This window comes from Panthera onca, chromosome A1 (genome assembly GCF_046562875.1).
Source record: "Panthera onca isolate mPanOnc1 chromosome A1, mPanOnc1 haplotype 2, whole genome shotgun sequence".
In the NCBI taxonomy this organism is placed as follows: Eukaryota; Metazoa; Chordata; class Mammalia; order Carnivora; family Felidae; genus Panthera; species Panthera onca.
The window spans coordinates 101,015,518-101,039,100 of record NC_138339.1 but is presented as its reverse complement, the minus strand read 5'-3'; the positions used below and the strand labels follow the sequence as shown (position 1 = coordinate 101,039,100).

At 43.1% G+C, this 23,583-nt stretch overlaps 1 protein-coding gene across 1 annotated transcript in view; it reads left to right on the top strand.

Annotated features, from left to right (window-relative positions):
- The window catches only part of ARHGEF28 (Rho guanine nucleotide exchange factor 28), a 305,098-nt gene that overhangs the window by 145,241 nt on the left and 136,274 nt on the right, over positions 1–23,583 (top strand). The window contains exons 5-9 of the mRNA XM_078449013.2: positions 3,101–3,284; positions 5,805–5,985; positions 10,719–10,791; positions 21,693–21,748; positions 22,317–22,377. Coding sequence (XP_078305139.2) covers positions 3,101–3,284; positions 5,805–5,985; positions 10,719–10,791; positions 21,693–21,748; positions 22,317–22,377 — 555 coding nt within the window. The remainder of the gene's footprint in view (positions 1–3,100; positions 3,285–5,804; positions 5,986–10,718; positions 10,792–21,692; positions 21,749–22,316; positions 22,378–23,583) is intronic.

Here is a 23,583-nt window from a genome sequence, read left to right as displayed (position 1 = left end):
CGTTTTTGTTCTTTTTCTTGGAAGAAAATTGTATCCCATAGAACCATGTGATATTTGTCACCAGATTCAAATTGGGATCTAGGACTTGGAAATTCCATCCTAGAGTAGCTGGTTATGATCTAATGCTGACATACGTGTTCGGGAGTGTCCTTGTGCATGTGTGTTGGTTTCATTACCAGATCCTAACTGGTCTCTTCCTCATTTTTAAGAAGGGGGGATAAATGGAAATGTTCTCAAACATGCCTTGTTGGGAACCTGTTCAGAAGGAAAATCCGACTTTCTAATAAAATGAGTTTAAAGGATAAAATAAACATCACTTCTTCAATAGCCTTTTGAAGGTATCAAGTATATTAAACAGATACCTAGCAGGGGTACACACTTCGTTTTTAGTTGTTTTGACATTTCAGTTGTCCTCTTATGGGGCCAGGGGGTCTGTGCTGTGTCACACAGACAGACAGGGAGCAAATGCACTGTGAAGTGCTTTTCACTCCGAGGACTTACTTACATATTTGAGATAGAAGGCTTTATGGGGACGCAAAAATAATGTAAAAATAAGAAGGGGGACAAAACATAAGAGCCTCAAACACAGAGAACCAACTGAGGGTTGCTGGAGGGGTTGTGGGTGGGGGGATGCGCTAAAAGGGGAAGGAGCATTAAAGAAGACACTTGTGGGGATGAGCACTGGGTGTTACGCATAGGGGTTGAATCACTGGAATCTACTCCTGAAGTCCTTCTTGCACTGTATGCTCACTAACTTGGATGTAAATTAAAAAAATAAATAAATTAAAAAAATGAATTGCAACTAGAAAAAAACTTTTTTTTTTTTTTTTAAAGGCTGTACATTCTTGATCTAGATAAATAATATAAACCCCTAGGGGCATCTGGGTGCCTCAATTGGTTGAGTGTCCAACTCTTGATCTCAGCTCAAGTCATGATCTCACAGTTCATGAGTTCACGCCCTGCATCGGGTTCTACAATGATGGTGCAGAGCCTGCTTGGGATTGTGTCTCTCCTTCTCTCTGCCCCTCCCCTACTTGTGAGCACTCTTTCTCGCTCTCAGAATAACGTTAAGAAATAACGTTAAGGAAAACCCCACTAAAGATAAAAACAAAGCAGTTTTCTTCTGCTTTTCTTGTAGTGGAGTATTTCCTTCTAATTGTTTGAAATTCAGATGTTGTTGGATGCTCGCTCTCCAAGTAGCATCAGCACAGCCTGCTGGGGAAAGAAAGCTGAGTTAACTCCCTACCCTGGAAAGTCAGAACGACACCTTTACACGGCCTTACCAGGCTCTTTAAGGGGGGAGGGCAGGGTTGGAATGTCATGAGAACTTGAAGTTGGGCTTAATGATGGTCTTCTAAGGCAGAGGAGTGGTGGTAGGCGGGGAAGGGAGTTGGATTAGGACTGGATAAGGATCATGATATCATAAAGCTTGGTTTCAGGGTTTAAGCTTCTTGATGCTTTTTGCAGAACAGTTGATGGGTCTTGAAGGGATGATGAATATACCATCGTTTGCCCAGGGAAGAGTCTCCTGGGGTTGGTTACTGGTGGGGTTATGTTAAGGAAGACAATGGAAAAGTGAAGTCATGTTCACGGAGACTGTGAACTGTGTGGAGAAGTAGGTAGTCTTTGTCCTCGGTGTCAAGACTCCATGAGAGTATGTAGTTTTTGTTCACAGATTTTAGTCGAGGTGTCAGAGGCGGAACTAAGGACGGTATGTGCTCCAAATAGCACCTGCAGTCATCTATGAAAAGCTAACTTTTATGGGTAACTTTTATGGGTACTCAACAGGGAAAGGGCCCCCTTGGTCATATATTCGTTCATTCAACAGGCAGCTCTTTCTAGAGCATATACGTGTGGTTGACACTACACTGGGGTAGAAGACATAGGTCCCTCCCCTGCTGGCCTTTCTCTTCGGTACGATGCAGTGTGCTCTGTACCTCTTTCCTATTAGAACTTCAGCCAGTAACATGACTCAACTTAAGGGGTACATATGATTCAAATTCTTACTGCATGCTTATTCCAACAGATACTGAGTGTTAGGATTTTCAGGTTTAGTTTGTGAAGGCTAGGTTTGTTTCAAGGGGCGTCTTGATGCCTAGGGAGTTCATGAGCCTACTTTTTTTTTTTTTTAACGTAAGCATATTTACTCTTCTCTGTATGTCCAGTGTAATCTTTACCATGAGCCATCTGTGTTCCAAGCACTGGGTATTGCAGTAGAAACATCGGTGTACAAACTGTACAAATCAGGCACTTTTAACATAGACAAATCATGGAGATTCTAACAGTTGCTGTTCAACTCACAAATACTGGATGACTCAGTTTGTCACATACTACGCTGGGTGTTGAGATTAAAAAACAAAATTCCTCAGTCTGTACACTGATACACACAGGAGACAACCATAATGTAAAGTAGCAAACACCACGGTGAAAACTCAGATACACAGATCAATCAGGAACCTTCTGTCAAGGGGCGTGTGAAAAGGCACAGGCTGACTTTTTTAAGCAGAGCGCCAAAGTGGCTTTGCCAGCCCTGAAACGATCTAACAGATGGGTGAAAGCACTTCTATGAAGTTTGGGAAAGACCATGGTCTCAAGTATTCTGGACACAGGAAACCCATTGCTGACCCAGCTTCTCATCAGGGGCGGAGCACCTCTGAGGATGAAGAGTGGGAACGGGGGCTCCTTTACAGTTGGGGCCTCCGAGAGTCTGCCCTACTGAAATAGCAGAATCTCCTTAAAGGGCACCTTGGAGTGTTTCTGAAGGGCGGTGGTGTGCTCCTAGCACTTGTTTTCCTGGACGAGTTTAGTGCACATGGGAAAAGGGACGTGAGTGTGCACTGTAGTGGGTGGGAGCAGCACTGGGCTACCGATGAGCCAGCACTGGGCCAGATTGTCTCCAGCACCTACTGGCTGCCTAACTTTGGACAAATCACTTGACGTGTCCACATATATAAAATGAGGTGTTTGGATTAGATGCTTTTGACGCTTCCTTCCAGTTCTAACATTCTGTATTATGTCTAAAGACATGGTTATCTTGGATGAAACGTATAAGACAAAGTTTGTGAATAGAGGAACTAATATCCTGTGTTTTCCTTTTCAGTGTCTTTATGCAGAGAGTCTCTTCTACACCTGGCTATGAGATGGGGCCTGCCTAAGCTGTCTCGTTTCCTCTTGTGTCTCCCTGGGGGAGTCCAGGCTTTGGCTTTACCCAATGAAGAAGGTGCCACCCCATTAGACTTAGCTTTACGTGCCGGATACTCCGAGCTGGTTGAAGACATCACAAAGTGAGTTTGGCTACTTGTTAGATTGATTCTCTCTTAACCTATTTCTATAAAGTGTTCCAAGTATTGTGGAAAAATAGAAATAAACCAAATCACAAGCTAATGTTGGTTTATGTTTTACCATTAGTTCCCATGTATAAAGTACAGAGTATGTGAGCAGATAGACAGATGTATTTATTACCAACATTTCATGGGGGGAGTTAGGGGAAAAAGTCTTGAAAGGCTCAGAGGGAGCTATAATAAAGAGAAAAGTTGGCAAAACACTAGCCTAAACCCTACTTACCTTTCAGGTTTCAGCGTAAATAGGACTTCTTTAAAAAAAAAAAACTAAACTAAAAATAAAAAGCACTTCTTCAGAGACACCATCTACATTAGGGCCTTTTGTGATCATGATTAATTTATAATATGGTGGTTAAAATTATTAACAATATTAAAAAATTTTTTTAATGTTTTTATTTATTTTTGAAGGAGAGAGAGACTGAGCATGAGTGGGGAAAGAGCAGAGAGAGAGGGAAACACAGAATCCAAATCGAGCTCCAGGCTCTGAACTGTCAGCACAGAGCCCAAATGCAGGGCTCGAACTCACGAACTGTGAGATCATGATGAGCCAAAGTTGGACACTTAACCAACTGAGCCACCCAGGCGCCCCAAGATTATTGACAGTATTATTTAGAATTTTATATGCAGTCATCATTTGTTGCCTAGGTCTCCATCCTGTATCACTTAAGGGCTGAAACTATTTGTTTACCCATTGTAGTATTTCTGATACATTTTCAGTATATAATGCTCACTGAAAGAATATAAATTATTGAATCAACCGAGCCAGCCAGGCACCCTAAATTTTTGTTGAATCAATGATAAATGAACCCTAAAATACTGTGTGGTTATTAGGATTTAGTGAAGTAATGTAAAAGAAACAATAATGTAAAAGGGCTGTAAAGTTTGCTCTGTTGATGACATCAGCACTGTCAATGAAGGAAGGATGTGTCGTTTTTTTCTTACAATGGTTCAGATTGGTCGTTATTCTGAAGAAAGGGAGATTCGTATATAGTGGTTTCCTTGACTTAACCAGGTGTTGAAAAATGGGAAAGTGCATTGAAAATTACATATAAATATTAAATATATTCAGAGTATTATTACCTGGTGTATCTTAATGGACTGGTTTTTCTTGTTTGGCTTATGAAACTCAATGTGATTAATTTATAATTTTATGCTGCATAAATGGATATTGGCATAGAAGTCAGAGCTTTTTGTTTATTTTTGTCCTACTTCAGTCACGTGACTGCCAACCGAGGAAAAAAAGCCAATCCAAAAGGTCTTTTCTTGGGTCTAATATGACCCCACTTGCTTGGCTAAAAAGGCCAAAGCAGGACTACTTTCTTTGACTTGGTCATTGTGGGGGGTTCAGATTTAGATCAAAGCCCAGGAGGCTGACTTCATCGTGGGTAGCTTGGTACCTTTCACCTGTCTCCAGGACCAGAAGATATTATGTTAGCATGGGGAGTTGTTTTCTAAAGATTCTGGAGTTGATACTAGTAATTCATGCTAAGAATTTGGAGAGATACCCACATCTTAGAATGTAAGTGCTCTTAGTAGATCTCTTTTTGTTGCTCCATATGATGGAGTTAATATTTATTTGATTGGAAGTATATTCTCTTTTTGTGAAGCAAATATTCATTAACAAGATGAGGTCATGTAAGAGGAGGAAAGAGGCATAGAACTAATTCTGTGAAGTGAGGAATCGGTGGGGGATGTGACAACCTGCTGAGGTGAGCTCCTATCGGGAAGCGCTAGCATTTTCCTCCGAAGGCTCCTTTACTGTTGCAATTACATGACCTTGTGAGCTGTCCAGAATATTACGATACTAACCGTACAGCCTGCATGTAGCTAATGAATGTGCAGTTGTTCTTGGCCAAAACAAAACAGAAAATTAGTTTATATTCAAGAATTCAGCTTGGGAATATTGTTTCTTTGTTTATGGGTGTTTTCAAGAATAGAACAAGATCAAATTTATGCTTTTTTAATTTGCCTGATAAAATGATTTATAACAGTGGACCAGTGTGTTATGAATATCCCACTTGTTTGTACCATCTGAACCTCGCTGTGCTCCCTGGAGATCATATCTATTTTCCACTGTAATCACCTAATAAGCTGTTGGCTGCCAGCTAATTTGTTCTATTACACATGACCCCGTTAAAGCAAGAGGCATCTTTTTGAGTTAAGGAGAGAATACAATATTGAGGGAAAATACTGTGTTTAAAAGTCAGTAGTTTCATTAGTTACATAAATATCTTTAAAATATGTAGTATACGTGAATAGCTTTTCAACTGACATCTTCTCTAGGTAGAAAATTTAGCTTTATGAAAGGATCTGTTTACATGATCATATGTACTTGTTGTCAGTGGGTGGCTTGCATGGATCATTTGCCAGTTGGATTTCTAATACTGGGTGCAGTGAGGGTACTGGGATCTTGGAGTTGATATCTCTGAAATTGCCAGTGGGTTTTGATATGTGACATTTCAGTTTCCAGGGCAGACGTTTCCCCGACTTTTCCCGGGTGCAGCTCAGTGAAGATGCCTTCCTGCAGTATATTCACTCCTCAGAAATGCTGACCTTGACTCTGAACCACACGGCTGAGCATTTGTTGGAGGGAGATATTAAACTCTTCAGGAAATACTTTTGGGACAGAGCCTTTCTCCTCCAGGTATGTGTCCCTTCATTTTGGTATGTAATAGCTGATACTCCTTGAGAGTATAGACAGCAGGCTTATTCTTTTGGAGGGTAGCACTTCATTTTTTTATAGCGGAGCTTTGGACATGAAATTGGAGACTGTGTTACATTGGTAGAATGAAGATTATTGCATAATATTTTGGAGGTAGAACATAGTAACTTGTGTAAGGATTTATTTTCCAGGAGCCAGCGTCCCCAGTGTTGGATTTTAATTATCTAATACTGGATATTTTGTATTCATTTATTGATTTTACTGAATTTTTTTTAATGTTTATTTATTTATTTTGAGAGAGAAAGCATGAGTGGGATGACGGGCAGATAGAGAGAGAATTCCAAGCAGGTTCCATCCACACTGTTAGTGCAGAGCCTGATGTGGGGCTTAATCCCACGAACCATGAGATCATGGTCTGAGCTGAAATTAAGAGTTGGCCTATTAACTGACTGAGCCACCTAGGTGTCCCTGATTTTACTTAATTCTTATTTAAAACCATTACATTTAAGGCTGTTATACATGAAGAATACCGACTTCTGGGCTTTCTTAAGACTTAGATGTAGTTAAGCATTGTCCCAGCATGTAGATTCTTCTTGAATGGGAATGGTCGTTTGAAATCCGTTCCTTTTCAAAGGCTGGCTCAAACACCAGCTTTCAGTGACATCATAGCATGCTCAGCTCAGAGTTTAAAATGTTTCATCTTTATTATTTTTTATTTTTATGTAGAATCTGGAGCAATATAAAGAATATTTATATCTTTTAATTATCATGAAGCAAAATGTTACTTTGAGTAAAAGGCTTGAGTCTGTCTAGTTGACAGTGCTCCAGGGTATAATGGATTCACTCACGAGATCCCCTGATGTCCTGTGTTCCCAAGTGTTTGCTTCATATAATTAAACTGCAGTTTTAGTAAAAACAAAACAAAAAAATCCCCCAAAACACAAAACATTGCTATCAAAGATTATGGTTGGCTTAGTCCATATAGGGTTTTATCTAAAGAAGTAAAATGAAGAGTATCTGGGTGGCTCAGTTGGTTAAGCATCTGATTTCAGCTCAGGTCATGATCTCATGGTTCATGGGATTGAGCCCCATGATAGGCTCTGTGCTGACAGCTCAGAGCCTGGAACTTGCTTTGGATTCTGTGTCTCCCTCTCTCTCCCCCTCCCTCACTCATGCTCGCTTGCTCTCTCTCTCTCAAAAGTAAATAAACATTTAAAAAAATTAAAGAAATAATATGAAACATGCTCCTCATTGTGAACTACATCCCTTTGTTGGGTTTTAGGAAATGTATCATTTTCTGGCATACAGTGTTGCCTCGTTTGCTTAAGGATGCTTGTCATTTTAAGACAGTAAAGCCATCAGCCATTCCTGTGGCTTCTCACCCAAGCCCCCAGGGGTAGATATTCTGACCAGGCCAAGCCATGGCCTTGAAGAGCAGCATTGCTCTCGATGTGCTCAGCTCCCTGCACCCGTGCAGGGACACAGCTCAGGAGCACGCGTGTCCTTAGATGGGGTGTTCTGGTCACAGCGCAGCATCTGGTGACAAAACTCTTAAAAGCAATAGAGCCTACCCTGCGTATAGCAAAAATCATGACCATTTGTTTCATTATAAAAAGCCATCAACTTCTGAGGCTGGATTCATGATTTCTCATGACACATTTGAGATAATACTGAGGGCCTGGAAGATGTAAGATGAGTAGATACCGATGTTCAGTAATTGATGGTAGTGGACTCAGAGTAACAGAGACCAAATGGAGATTGCTTTCCAGTTTCTTGGAGATTGTCATTTTATGAGAAGGGCTCAACGGAAGAATAGAAGCGGTGTGGCTGGGTGGTGAGCAGAGGAACAGGAAAGGAAGAGAGCAGAGATTCATGAGCTTACTGTGATTTATAAGAAAGAAAGTCATAGTTCATGCTTTGGATCCATTTGGGTCCATTATCCATCCATTGGATCATAGCTCCTACGACCACAACCTTTGGGGTTTTGAAGAGTTGACAATGATGTAGGTGTCTTTTGTTATGTTAATGAGGTGACTCTCCGAAAGTAGCTAGTGTTGGGCACTGTGATTAGGGGGTTGGAACTTTCTTTCATTCTACCCTCTGACCTGGGTGGGGGCTGCCGGCAGGAGATGGAGATTGCCCGTGGCCAATGATTTAATGAATCATGCCTATGTAATGAAGCCTCCTTGAGAACCCAAAAGGCCAGGGCTCCGGACAGCTTGTGGGTTGGTCACCTGGGGTGGTGATGGGAGTGGTATGCTCCATGACAACACGGAGGCTCTTTGCCCTTTGCCTGTACCTTACCCCACGTCCCTGAGTTACATGCTTTTGCAATAAGCCGACAATCTTGTAGGTACACTGTTGCTCTGAGGTCTGAGAGCCCCTCTAGCAAATTAATCACATCCAAGATGGGGAGGTTGTGGGAATCCTGATTTATAGCCTTTTGGTCAGAAGCACAAATAACAGCTTGGACTTACAAGTGGCATCTGAAGTGGAGGTAGGCCAGTCTTGGATGGTGTCAGAGAATTGCTCCTTCGTAAGGAAGCTTCCCCCGCTTTCCCGCCCCAGCCTGGAATTGGGTCCAGAACCCTAATAGACATCCAAGTAGTTCATCCTCACCCGTGCTACAAAATGTTTCCATGGTATTCTTGAATTTACTGTCTTCAGGGGTACTTCTTTCTGGTTTGATTCTATTTTATTTATTTATTTTATTTTATTTAAAAAAAAAAATTTTTTTTTTAACGTTTATTTATTTTTGCGACAGAGAGAGACAGAGCATGAATGGGGGAGGGTCAGAGAGAGAGGGAGACACAGAATCTGAAACAGGCTCCAGGCTCTGAGCTGTCAGCACAGAGCCCGACGCGGGGCTCGAACTGACGGACTGCGAGATCATGACCTGAGCCGAAGTCGGATGCCTAACCCAACTGAGCCACCCAGGCACCCCTGGTTTGATTCTATTTTAAATGAAAACAGGTGATGACTGTTACAGGTTGTCCCTGCTAAAGCTTTATCATTTGGGGGAACAAATATAAAATATATGTACAGTAGTAAAGTATTCATGTTTTGTTAAATCTTAGATGTGGGAAAGTCTATTTTTTTTTTTTTTTTTTTTTAATGTAAAAGTCGTAGAAATGACTTTCAGGTACTAATTTATTCTCAAGGAACTGAATCATTCATAGCCTTTGTCTTGTCAAAGAGGCGTCTTCAGTCTTGGGATTTGGTCAGTGCTTAGTTACCTGCAGCCCTTCTAGAACAACAACCGTTAAACCTTGCTGCAGAAGCCTGAGGCTGCTTTACATAGACTAGAGCTATGCAGGAAGCGATCCCATTTAGACACCCCACTTGTTAAGAGTTATAAAGGACTCATCTTAGCACTCTGTAGTATAGCTGACACTAGGTTACTGATAATTGGCAATAATCATTAAGTGTTAAAAATGCCAAGTTGGTGCTAAATATCCAAATAGTAAAGATATTAGGAAATTAGATAATAGGCAAAATCTTAGCTCTATTTTCCAATCATGATTTCATTTTCTCCTCGTGACAGAGTTTTTGCTATTAACCAGAATACTGAGAATTTAGTTCTTGAACTTGGCTAACATTAATAATAATTTCAGCTAGGAAATTAAAGTGTTCCAAGATTGCATCGAAATTTGGTCAGGAGAATAAAAACTGTTTTAATACCTGCCATTTACAAAAAAAAGAGTAAGTATTTGCTTACTTCAGGTTTTGTTTTGTAATCAGAAACCAGCATTGTCTGATGCCCTTTTCACACAGGCTTGCCCATTGCCCTCACTGAAAGACTAGGATTTCAGTGTTAGGGCTAACCCGGATAATCACATGGGCTGGTGGTTGTGTTTGGCCTTGAGCCTGCATGGCGGGATCTCCTAAGACCCTAATCCCTCTTGATTTCATCTCCTTAGCACCTCCCAGTATGTACCTGGTCTGGTCCACCCTTTAATTCCATGGTGGACCCTAGAAGAGAGAATACTGCATCTTGGGGATAAGGCTGGCAGGAGTTAACAGCTGTAGAGGGTAGGTGACTCAATGCTTGTTCCCTGCCCGCTTTGTGGTTTGGTTAAGTATGTATATTTCCATGGGCTGCAATGTTAGGATGTTTTATCGTTTGGCAGGTCAACATGTCATTCTGTGGCTCTTTTCATTTTACTGGCCATGAGGTATCTATTTGAAAAGGAAATGCGGAGGGCTCCAGGGCGGCAGCTACTCTCTAAGGCCACCAGCTTGGTCTCAGCCTGGGCAGCCTGCACCAGCATATGGTGGCTTGCAGCCCAAGACAAGTGGTCATCCTGGGCCCTCCCTCTCTCTGTGTCTTATGGCATGGGCAGAGGTTGTTCAGGATGGGCACCTGCATAAACAGTGGCTCTTCTTTACAGTTTCACCGTTTTCTATTCTTCTGTCCCTTTTTGGTTCATGGATTATTTTCCTGAGGACCTTCCTCTTGTGACATGGGGAAGCAAACAGTAGAGGATTAGTGGCAGGGACGCTTGCACCCCATGCCTCGGGGTTTCCCCCAGTGTCTCTCATCGTCTTCTTGGGGTGCTGCCTCTGTGTACTCCCAGTGGCTTTGCACACCCTGTCTTTCCAGACCTCCCCAGGCCGTGTCTGTCTCTGTTCAAGACCCATGGTTGAGATTTCCATCTCCTTGTCGCATATCTGAACCCTCCACTGGTTTTCGCTGATTTTTTCTTCTTTCTTAGGCTCTGGAAGATCAAGAAGCCAGGCCGGAGGAAAGACAAGACATGCCTTCCAGTGCTGCAGAAACTGAAGAAGGTATGGAAGCTCCTTGCCCCTCCCTGAGGAACCCAGAGAATACTCAGAAGTAACAAGTTAAACTGGTGGTGACAGTAGGTAGTGAAGCATAGTAGAAACCGATTCTTTCCTTTGGCTTTCTATTTAAGAATATTTTTTATTTTTTTGAAATTAGGTGTGAGGATAGGGTTATATATATTTGGGGGCATGATTACATTATCTATTTAATTTCAGGATGGTGGAGGGGCATTACAAAATATCTGTTATGTAAAGGGACAGTAGTGTGATAGGCCTGAAAACCAAGACTCTTGCCTCTAAGTCACCATCATTGACAGCTGGTTAATACATATTTTTTTAATAAATAATTTTTTTCTTGGGGCACCTGGATGGCGCAGTCGGTTAAGCGTCCGACTTCAGCCAGGTCACGATCTCGCGGTCCGTGAGTTCGAGCCCCGCGTCAGGCTCTGGGCTGATGGCTCAGAGCCTGGAGCCTGTTTCCGATTCTGTGTCTCCCTCTCTCTCTGCCCCTCCCCCGTTCATGCTCTGTCTCTCTCTGTCCCAAAAAAAAAAAAAAATAATAATAATAATAATAATAATAATTTTTTTCTTAAGTTTATTTACTTTTGAGAGAGAGACAGAGCACGAGCGGGGGCGGGGGGGGGGGGGGAGGGAGGAATAGAGAGAGAAGAAGACGCAGAATCCAAAGCAGGTTCCAGGCTCCGAGCTGTCAGCACAGAGCCCGATACGGGGCTTGAATCCATGAACCACGAGATCATGACCTGAGCCGAAATCGGACACTTAACCATCTGAGCCATGTGGGTGCCGTCTGGTTAATATTTTTGATTCTGCTTGTAACTGCCACTTAGACTCGTTGCATGGCAGGTTATTTGTCAGGTGTTAAACTCTTAAACTCTTTGCCCCCATGTTTGTTAAAAAGGAGTCTTGGATGAGGAAGTTTTGTAGCAAGTTGTTGGAAGTCTGTATGCCCAACCATATTGCACACGCTCTTGGGTTAAGCTGACCAGTTTCCTGCTCAAGCTGGATCTGCTTGGGCCCCTATGGAGTTGCCCTCACTTATGTATCCTGTAGATGATGTGCTGGTGGCACTGAGGAAGCTGAGGCTTGTCCTGCCTAAGGAGGCCATGGGTAACTTTATGCTTCCTCCTGAAGACCTGTAGGAAAACTTCTTTCTCGTTGCATGTCAGGAAAGCCGGCTTCTCCTGAGCATTTGGCTGGCTTTCACTGCTCTAACTGTAACTTAACAGGTTTTTTGTTTTTTCCTTGAAGCTGGTTGAAAAAAAACAATAAAAACTTGGAGCTAAGGTTCTCACCTACAAATATGTATGGTACTGCTAAATTAATTTTTATATCACCCTTATTTATTAAGCTTTCACCCTTGCCTTTTCCTTGTGGTTTTTACTTGTATGTTTTTCTTCTCTTTCTAATCTACCTTTAAACTAATTTAGAACAAAGTTGAATCTGAATAAGTGTTTGAATTCTTGCCCTTAAGGGCTGGCAGTTGGAATTGGGACAGAAAAACATGTTGCCTCAGCACATTATGATAAGTGAAACAGGAGTCATATGCAAACTCTGTGGCTTCTGACAGTTATCAGGGAAAGCTTCCTGGAGGAGGCGACCCTGGAACTGTCATCAAATGGAGGGAAGGGAATTTGAGGCAATGGAAATATTTGTAATACAGAGTTTTGAACCACAGGATGAATTGAGGGAAATGCTGATCATTTTGTAGTTCTGTCAATTTCGTGTGTGTGTGTGTGTGTGTGTGTGTGTGTGTGTGTGTGTGTGTGTGTTGCTAGTGACACAGGCTTGAGAGGGAGGCATAGCAATATGGCTTATACACAAGGCAAGGAACTGGAACCTCCACCCTGACAGCTGTGAGAGCTGTTTCAAGCAAATGAGATTATTATTTTCAAAAGGTCACTCTGTGAGAATGTGAAGAATGGGTTGGAGAGGTTGGAGGCAGGGGTGGTCGCTGCTGTAAGTAATACAGAGGAGGGTCTGCACCACAGCAGTGTGATGATAGTGGAGAGGTGGGGACAGATACTGCCCTAAGGGTATAGGATGTCAGGTGGGTGTCAGCAGTGAGGGACGAAGTTGATTCCTCCAGTCCCTAACTAGGTTAAACCTTACAGGAAGGTCTGTGTTCCTAACTGGGTTAGACCTTACAGGAAGCAGCTTCATGACAAAGCAAAAAGTTACTCCTTTGTATATGGGTTAAATTTAATGGGTCTAGGAGCAGCCAAGGTAAGGTACCTGAGGTCCTGCAACCAATAAGCAAAATAATTTGGACAGAAACTCAAGCGCTCCAACTCCAAAAAATTTGTGTGTGTCGTGTATAGACCTTCTAGGCAATGCTTTGATTTGTGTATGCTTGGAGGACGTATTAGAAACTGCACGCTCCAGCAGAGAGCAGTATTCAACTAAAGTGGAAATATTCCATTAATTTTTGTCCATTCTTGAACCTGTAGACCACTCAACCGGAAGAAGGAAACATTGTGAATGTAAAAGTATGCTTCTTTTCCTTCTTCTTTAAACCCCAAAAGCAAACCTTCCCTTTGTGGTCTACTAGGAGATTCTTAAGAGGTTATGTTTTTCTGTTCCTCCTGGGACAGTGGAGTGGGAGGCTCCACGCTTGTATCTGTAGTTGCCATTGATTAAAAGATGACAATGTTATGCCGGAGATCAGCTTTGCAGTCTCTGTTAGTGTAATAAATGGTGTCATCATTGTCTTTGAGCCAATTATGTTTCCATAGTTTCATGATTGTACTCGTACTCCCAGCAGGATGGGATGTTATTCGAAATGAACTAAATAAAAAGCCTTCTCATTTTTAATGTGCTGAGATGAATATGCTAATGATTAGTATTTATTAATCTACCAACTGACACTGTTTTGTCCCTTGCCGCCTTCGTTCTTGTTTGATCTCCTATGCTAGGATTTCCCAAGGAGCGTTGTACAAAACGCCCATGTTGGGAGATGCTTTGATAAATCAGGATTCTTGGACCAAATAGGTTAAAAAATGCACTGTAAGAGACCTTCATTCATTCTGGAGATTGAGAGTACATTAAATGTTTTTCAGCTTCTAGTTAACTTGTTGCAGTCAAGACCCCCGGGTGACCTTATTCGATAGTTCTCCAAGTGGTTCATGCCAAGAATCCCCTTTTAACGGTGCTTACACCATCTCATGGAGATGGTCTGTGGAAGGAACTTGAGGGATGTTGCCCTTCCTCATTTCTACCGTTCCTGCCCTTTCTGGACTGTATTTCCTCCCCTTTCACTATCAATCACATGGATCCTCTCCATCCATTAGTACGGTAATGCTCCCACTGGGAGCTGGGTAAGGGAGGTGTTTTTAAAACTCCTCATGTCATCTTGAATATTGAGAACACTTGTGACTTGCCACCCCCTCCGCCCCCCCCCCCCCCACGCTGTACTTTCTGATGTTGTTTGGCAGGTTGATGCTGCTTAGCGTCTGTGGGGCATAGACAGCAAACAGAACCATTGTAATACCACTGACCAGTATATGACTCCATTTTCTTTTCTATTCTGTAGTTTAAAAACAAAACCCTATGTGATTTGCTAACTGTCTTGACTTCTGTGTTAAATAGTCCCTTACTTTGTTGGCTTCTCTCCATTAATTATGTTCCACGTTTTCATTAACAAGGAAGTGGCGAGTCGGGACTGGAGCTTGAGTTCTCATCACAAAGGACAGAAGGCAGAATCTTTTCCTGCAGGCTGAAACAGCAGTTCACAGCAGGGCGGAGAGGTTTCCTTTTCATGACCCCGCGACAAAGGCGGGAGAGGCTATGGATCCAAACACAAGGCACTGTCTAGGCAGGCAGATGTGAGCCCTGCAGGCTCATCTACTTATTCATTCTGTAAACATTTGAGTGTTCACTTTATGGCAGGCAGTGTTCTAAGCACTGGTGACATAGCAGTAGCTAAAAAGGCAGAGAGGAAAAAAAACCCGATCTCAAGCAGTTTACTTGTATATAATTGCACGCTAATATTTGTTGAGTGCCAGACCCTGTTCTAGGTGCTGGGGACGCGGCTGTGCGCTGACCACAATTTGTGCATTCCAGTGATCACTGAGAGGGACATTGCTAGGAGTCAGGAGTATATTTGCCCAGTTGTATACATGAGAAAATAGCAGCACAGAGGGGTCACATAACTTGTCTGACCTGATACTTGCTCAGGCAGTCAGAAGTGTGGCACCTCAATTCTCTTACCTGTCCCACTATCCAATAGCCAGTACCCTTATATAATGGAACACTTGCCTATTTCATCCTCGGGCTGCCGATGGAGAGTTCTCTCCAGCGTTTGTATAATGGAAACGTGTAGAATTGGAAGCATTGCCTTGAAATCAGCTCTCTTCCACATGGCTGACCTGTCTCATAAAGTCCTTCCAAGGATTTATGACCCACAGGCACAGGCACATCTTGATGACACACACCAGCTACAGGCAGACTCTGCTGAAACCTCAGCCCCACCATGATCTGGCTGCTGAACATTCTGCAGGTTATTCAGCTGTGTTTTCTTTTGCGCCACATGGTGCAGCTGGGGGGTATCATTTAATACTTCATCGTACGGCTTAAGTGAGAAAATACAGGTAGAGTCCCTGGACCAGTGTCTGACCACAGATGCTTAGCCACTGCCAGTGCATAGCAATGCTAGCTTGTTACAAGTGCAAGTTATAAGCTGGGCTGGGATGGCGTTAGTGGCAGTCATGCACGTGTTGGGATATCAAGACACAGCTCTTCCTGTCAGAGTAACGAGGTAAGCAGCTCTTTCATCTGAGAGTTCCTTCGATGAGGTTGCAGCCCTTCCCTCTGTGCTCTGGGTGAGTGAAAGGTGAGGAGGGAGCTGGGTGGGGGATCCTCCTTATTGGAATACTTGCGGTGAGTTACTGGGCAAACAAGGGAGCTTTTATGTGTGCATGGTTTCCCTTCCAAGAGTCTTCATTTTATTTTATTTTATTTAAAAAAAAAATTTTTTTTTTTAACGTTTATTCATTTTTGAGACAGAGAGAGACAGAGCATGAACAGGGGAGGGGCAGAGAGAGAGGGAGACACAGAATCCGAAACAGGCTCCAGGCTCTGAGTGGTCAGCACAGAGCCTGACGCGGGGCTTGAACCCACGGACCGCGAGATCGTGACCTGAGCCGAAGTCGGCCGCTTAACCGACTGAGCCACCCAGGCGCCCCAAGAGTCTTCGTTTTAAATACTGTAACCAAATGTCTTTTTAGAAGTGTTGAATACAGTCCCAAGGTTTGTTAAGACGCAGGTCCTTTAAGCCAGGATGGCTGGGAACTGAGGTGTAGGGGTTTCAGGACCGCAGTCAAGGAGGCTGTTCTGTGGGGATTGGTTACTCAGTTGGACACAGAGTTGTTACCTTAACCCTAGTGTGGAGTGTCCCTCCAAGGACTTGATCAGGGTTTTTCACCTGAAGTCAAGTATTTAGGCTTTTTGAAGACCGTTACAAATCATACCCAGAGAATGTACTTTCCAGCCCGAGGAAGTGATTTGAAATTGTTCATCTTAAAGAATAGCTCAGCTTTTTCTATACTTTCTTTAGAGACTGGCCTTGCCCATCTTCTTTCTCCTCCCCACAGAAGAGAGTGGGTTTCATCATTAGAGGACCAGGGATAAAAATAGGATATCAACCTGATATGATGTTCCTTTTGTTTGTTATTATTATTATTATTGTAGTTTTTTCTCACACGTAAGGAAAAATTCTTCTCCTTGCCTCTCCAAATGATTACAGAATTAAAGAGTAGCAGTGTGAGCTGGAAAGAATCTCCGATTCTTCAGAACTCACCTAGATGTAACAACTTCTGTTGAGATGTGCCACGGACACTGGCTCCAGCTGGGTTAGATTGGCAGGCTAGCGGCAAGGACTTGCATGAACTGAGCTTACTTGTATTAGGAGTCTAATACAATGGAAATAAGCTTAAGTTGAAACCCTACAGCTAAAGAGTTTCTTTCCCAAGTTGAATTAGAATCTAAGTGGGAAGCCAGAGGCACACAAGAGTAATTCACAAGACAAAACTGCATGTCATTTATACCTTTCAAATATGACTTGCCTCATTTTATTCAAGCAGTTGAGTAAATCAGAAAAATTATTTCCTGACCTCAGTTGGAGATGTAATGATTGAGAGCTTCTGCTTATTAGATGTTTGTAGCTAAAATTTTGGGCTGAGGGTATCTTTTTTTTTTTTTTTTTTTTTAAATACCCATGACCAAGTTCTTCATTCTTTGAAATTTTATGGACAGCGGATGATGCACCCTGGAGATCTAAAAAAAGAAAACAAAAAACCACAAAACCCACCCAAAACTATTTCGTAAAGACATATTAAGCATAGTTACCACATGACCCAACAATTACACTCCTAGATACATCCTCAAGCAGAATGAAAACCTACATCTCCATAATAAAATGTATGTGCAGGTGTTCATAGCAGCCTTATTTGTAACTGCCAAAAAGTGGGAACAAACCCGAATATCAGTTTAGGAGCGAATATACAAAATGTGGTCCATCCACATGATTGAACGGCGTTTGGCAATAAAAAGGGATGGGCTACTAGTACATGACAACATGAACGAACCTTAAAAATAGGAAATATCCAGAACAGACAAATCCATTAAGAAAGAATGAAGATTAGTGGTTGCCTTTGGCTGGGGTAGGAATGCAGGCAGTTAGGGAGAAATGGGCATTGAGTGCTAATGGGTATAGGGCTTCTTACTGGGCGTAATGAAAATGTTCACAAATTGTGATGATTGCACAACTCCGAATATGTCAGAAATAATTATATGCTTTAAATGGGTGATTAGTATGATATTTTACCTTAAAGCTGTTGAAAGGTACTTCTGTAGGGGAAGAAATGTATACTAAAACATTAACAATGGTTTTATTATTTCTTTTGATATTTACAAAATGTTTAAATTACTTTGGTGGCCCAAAAAAGTGTCTTAAGTAATTTGAAAACATTTTGAAAAAGATGTCTTAAAGTCTTTTTGAAAGGACACAGAGCACGCATATGAAAATTATATTGTAAAACAACCCTACATTTGGAATTGCTTTAGGGCAAGAATCTCTTCTCTCACCTTGATGTCCTCTCCCCGGCTGATCATGTGTCTCAGCCAGTGATCCAGGTAATGTTGTGGACTTGTATGGACTGTTACGGCTCCTAGAAGAATGGGGCTCATGCTGGTATTTCTGTAGACAAGTGCCTTATCCTTTCTCCCAGTCCATATTTATATTGGGAAGTCCAAAAGATAGTTTTTCCTAGTATTCCCACTTTTAGGAAAAAATGGAATAATTGGGATGGTGAAACAAGAGGTCACAGTGTTAAATGGTCTCCGAATTAAGAGTCGGAAGGAAGGCTTCTCAGATTTGTTCATTTCGCCATTTTAGTTCTCTGGCATTTACGAATCAGACATGCACACTAGGGTAAAACATTAAAGTGATACATGGAAGTGATGTTGTTATATAAGGGAAACACCAGTGCGTGACTGGAAGTGAAAGGGTGACTTTTGGACTTAGCTGGAGGGGTGGGAGGAAGCCGAGGGAAAAGCATTCATCCGTCTAATCAGTCTGGCAGGTTAGAAGTTGCAATCAACAGTGATGGTTTTGAAAGTGTTTGAATTAGTATTTCAAACAAGTGAACCACTTTCCCTTCCCCGTCCTGACCTACAGTTTGCCTCATGATCCACTACATCTCATTAGCTCTTTCGGGCCACCAGATTTCGGTGGAGGAGAGAAGCATTTATTCAGTGCCTTTAATATGCTAGGCACTCGGCTTGGCATTGGGGATTCAAATGTTGGGCCCAAATCAATTTGGACCCAGTCTCCCTAGAACTCATTCTGTTGGGAGAATAGGATCCATTCAAAGACTCTGAACCACTCTGAGTTCCTTTGGACCTTTGTGGAGGAGGCATTGCAAGCTGAGAGCATGACCTGTATTTTCCAGTTGTACTTTTGATGATGCCTTGCAAATCTAACCTAGTTACTGACTTGGTTGTGGACAGCAGAACCTGAACCAGGGATGAACAGCAGTAGTTGGCTGGCTGGCTCTGATCAGGACTTTTTTTTTTTTTTTTTTTTTTTTTGCCTCCTTCTTGGGAGGAGGCGCAGCAAAGGGTAGTTAAAGGAGAATACTGGTGTAAGCTTTTGCTTTGCTTGAATGTAGCCTCTGGGCTCCCATTTTTCAAAAGGGGACAGTAAGACTTAACACAGAGCGAGATCTATTAGGCTCATCTCTTTCTTAACAAAACACTGCTAGTAATCTTAGAGCTCCTTAGCCCTGTTTTGTGAAAACCCTATTTGCCTGCATAGTGTCGCTGGTGAGCATGACTATCAGAGATTATTTCTTCCGTTATAGTTTGGAAGTAAGAAAACATGTTTATTAAGTTTGGTAAATCAGATTTAGAGGGGATAATCCTTCTGGGTGGGCTGGGAAGGCAAGATTAATAGGCCTTTAAAAGAGAATAGTTCGAAGTTACTGATATCATTATCTGCTGGAGGTTGCTATAGCAATAACTGGTTTGATTGCCCTGTGCAATTGATGGTACAGGGGAGTACGTGTAAAAGGATCCTGGTAATTTAGCAGAGACTCTCCTGGAACAACGTGATTAAACTCCAGTAGAATGAGTGCCAACTTCTTTAAAAGCTCTAGGATGAAGTTGTGTATAGTCCTAGATTAATTAATGATACATTATCATCCTGAATCTGTACACTGTCACAAATATTTGTAATGGTGTTTGGATAAAGGTTTTATAACTCTGAAAGTTATTTTTAAAGTGACGAAGTACAAATTTTAAAAAGACGTGCCCCTTTTGATATAGTTTGTGGTTTTTGCATTAATGAGATTAGATTGTGTCTGAAACAAAAGAACAATGCAACAGATTTTACAGAAAACTGTAGGCTGACAGTGTGCAAAGCCTGGAATTTGGAGAGTGGCAGGAAGCTGGAATCTGAACATACGATCAGGGTGGCACATCTTTTGTCATTGCAGGCTGGGTTTTACCAGGCACTAGGGCCTTCTTCATTAGCACAATCTTGAATAAAATGTGTGCTGCCCCTTTTAATCACTGCTGTAGGTACATAATTGTTTAGAAATGCGGAATGCTAATTTAAGAGCATATGGTCTGAAATGGCTTTAAAGGAATATTTTCTAGTGCCAAAAGAAAAACGTGTGTGATTCTCTTGGAGTCTATGCACAAGTGTCTGTTGAAACTTTGGTTCTCGGACTCCTCCCCTTCTTTAATATGCTGCTATTTTCCCCCACCTAGCCAAATTTTAGGGTTTGGGCATGTGTGTTTCCAAACAAAATCCCTAATACTTTCTACAGGTCCTTCCATCACTTTATGCATCTGTATAACAGGACAGAAAGCTTTATGTTAGTGTTTTGAATTTCGGCACTTGAGCAGCGGGCTTTTAGAGGGTGAAATTGGCTCCTTTTGGCATTCCTAGCTCTGACCATGTTCCGCAGACGCTACTCTGCTGCCACCTGGAGGCCCCATGTGGGCTCTGCATCTAAAGGTAGGTAGGGATCCAGAGAACAGAAGCTGCTCAGGCTGGGTGTCCGAGTGTCCCTCATCCCTGCTGAGGTCAGTTGACATGACCACGTGGAATTGAAGCTGTTAGCTTAGCATTTTTCATTATAGGTCTTGTAAGGATTATGAATGCAAGGACAGTAAACTATTGGGGGACATAAATATCTCCTTACTTGTTAGTAAACCCAAGGTTTATGTTAGCAAATTAAAAAAAAAACCCATCATGACAGTGAGAGAGTTGACTGCTGTGCTCTGTCCTTGACCTATTGTAATTTTTTAGGAAGTGCAGTCTACTGTGTCTAAGCAAAAACATGAATGAAACTCCTAGCTTTGGTGCCTGGCAGTAAGAAGAGCTTGCGTAAATACCCCTGGAGGCCTGGAGCCTCAGGTGACTTCAATTAATAGGAATGGCTAAGTGGAGTGGCAAATAGCTAGTTAAATCAGGGGGGTTTCCTCAGAATCAGCATTGGGGCTGGCCATGGTGGCAGGGCAGCTGAGGGAGGGTTCAGGGGCGGCCGTGGGCCCACGCTGTTGTATGTTAATACAATTGGTGGTGAAGATTCTTAGCCATCTGCCCTTGGTAAGAGTGTCCAACACTTATTTTCCCCAGGCCCCAGCCTGCTTTTGGTGGTTACATGTCAACAACAGTGACTCTTGTTTATGGGCAACTGAGTGGGAAGAGAACCAGTCAGCACCCAGAGAAAAATACTCCGTAAATAAGACTTCCTGTTTATCCCAGAACATCCCGACCACTCATATTTCCAGGAAAGCCTTTATTCAGAAAGAGGGCGCTCAGTGTGCCTGTGGCCTGTCCGTGCTCAGCCTGGCATCATCTGTGGTGGGAGCGCAAGGGTTTTGCTAGCACTGTGGGCTTTTAAGGATGCCTGAGGAAAGGCCACAGCTCATCTGGAATGAATTAGGCTCTTTTGAAACATAAAATGTGTGGTATTTGAGGAACTAGACGTGGGATTTCCTCAGGTAGGTACTCGTCATGTCCTTAGAATCCGGGCTATTTTGAAGAGCCTTCGTTCTGTGAGCCGCCTTCCTTCTGAAGCCAGGGCATTTGTTTATTTAATGGTGGTTTTTTTTTTCCCTCAGGATTTCCTGCAGGAGGTCCGGGGCTTGTTTGCCTCTTGGTCCACATAAAAACTACCAGAGTGTGGTAGTTGGGCTGTCAGATACTCTGCTCGGTGGAGAGGTGATTTTTAAGAAGCTTCATCTAAAAACCTAGCTCCACACGGAACGTTCCTGGGCTACACAATTATATCTAGTCATCTAGTTTTTGTTTCCTTCGTTGTCTTTTAATGAAAGCTCCCACTGGCTGATCCTGATGAGGATTATTCCTTTTGCAGAGATTAAGAATTTGGTGTCTGGCGGATCATCACTGGAAAAGGAAGACGATGTAAAGGTAACGGGTCTCCTCCCCTCCTTTCTCCTTCCCACCTTTTCTCCACAGCTGAATTAGAAGGGAAGGTCCAGTGGTGACAAAACATTTTAAAAGAACCAAATTTGAAAACAAGTAAAGCCCCAGGGGCATGCCCCAAGTCACATGCAGAGTAACTTGCAATTCAGTTTCCTTTGCAGTCTCTTGATGACCAAAGCTGGCTGTCTTTCTGGGTCGCAGTTGTGTATGCAGGACCGTTGTATGTACATTTTCCAAAATAAGTTTTTCCTTGAAGACTGAGAGCTATGGAGGTTTGCCAGCAATGTGACAACTGGACCTGAGAGCCAGCCTCCGGGAATAAAATCACCTGTGGGGAGCGGTCAGGTGTGCTTCACCGTAGGGCCTGGTCCTTTCCTTAAGGCAGCTCTTCCATAATGCTAATTAAGTCCAAGACTAGCTTCCTGTTGATGTGCCGTGATACACGTGAAATGTCTTGATTTTTTTTTTTTTCTGAGATGATACAGAAACATGAACAGAATTGTGGCACAGTAAGTAATTTTTTAACATCCCTGACTTTATCGATATTTTCCAGTGTGTGGAAAGCCCGGTGGTTCAACCGAAGGAACACGAAGACCGGGACAGTCTAGACGCGGGTATGTTCTGAAATGCCACTTTCCCCTGTACTCACAGGAGTATGCCAGTCCTGGGTATGCATGGGACAAAACAAAGCTTCCTTCCTGGGAGCTTTGGCTAGTTTGTGAACATGATGGACGTAAATTTTCCTTGCAGCAACAGTTCTAATATTAGGAGTTGAGAGGTTGAATAATATCCACTTATGATCCTTTAAAAAACAAATGAAGACAAAGCCATGAAGGCTTTTCCTGAGCAGTTGAACTCTGAGCCAGACTCTGTCTTGGGACTCGCACTGTGTTGCTTATGTTGTTACTTCTGTGAGGTAGGCTCCGCTTGCTTCAGGTGAAGTGACAGGGGTCCTTGAGAGCAGGTGATGGAATGGAGACTCCTAACTTCATTCTGCCTGGCCCCGGAATCCCAAGCTTACCACCCTCCCATTTGGATACCCACTTGGGCGGCCCTCAGAGCTGAGCCTCTGTGGTCCTCTCCCTGGCCTCAGGAAAGACCAGATGCTTGTCACTGGGTGCGGAACGTGGCATAAAGAGATCCCTTGGCAGGGTGAATGTAGTTTTTCCCGGGGACTGGACATTCTCATCTGTCCACAAGTTCTAGTTCACAAGTCTCTATGGCTTCTCCCCAGATCTCCTTGGCCATCTTCCAATTCTTGAGGGCTAATCTGGACCCCAGGGTTCTGCTTTGAGTTAGAGCCTGACGAAGCAGTTGGAGGCTGGGGGACATACATAAACTGGGCTCTCAGCTGATGTCTCGTCTCGGCCCCTGGGTGGTCTGAGCAGACCTCTGGGGCTCAGTGCAAGGCAGATACGCACCAGCTTTCCCAGTTGTCTTCTTTAGACTAGGCGAAGCCGGGGCAGTTTGCGCACCTGGAAAGCACCCAGGCAGAGTAGTGTGAAGTGTTGCGAGGGTGCAGTGGAGGTGCTATTGGCCTCGGTGGCGAAGTGCTCAGACCGATGGGAAAGGCAGGGAAACGGAGACAGTGCCCAGGCTGAGTTTAATGGTGAAGGTGGGTGGGCCCGGGAGCCTAGTGGCGTAGGGGTCTCCCTGGAGGCCAGTGGGTATTGGCACATTTGGCAGGCACAGGCAGAGCAGTGACAGCAGTTGGGGAGGCGTGAAGAGTAGAACACGGCGAGGAGGAAGTACCGTCAGCGTCCGTTGGCTGTGCTGCTGGTAGCTTGGCCGCGAGCCAGACGTGTTTCCAGGGTCTCCCT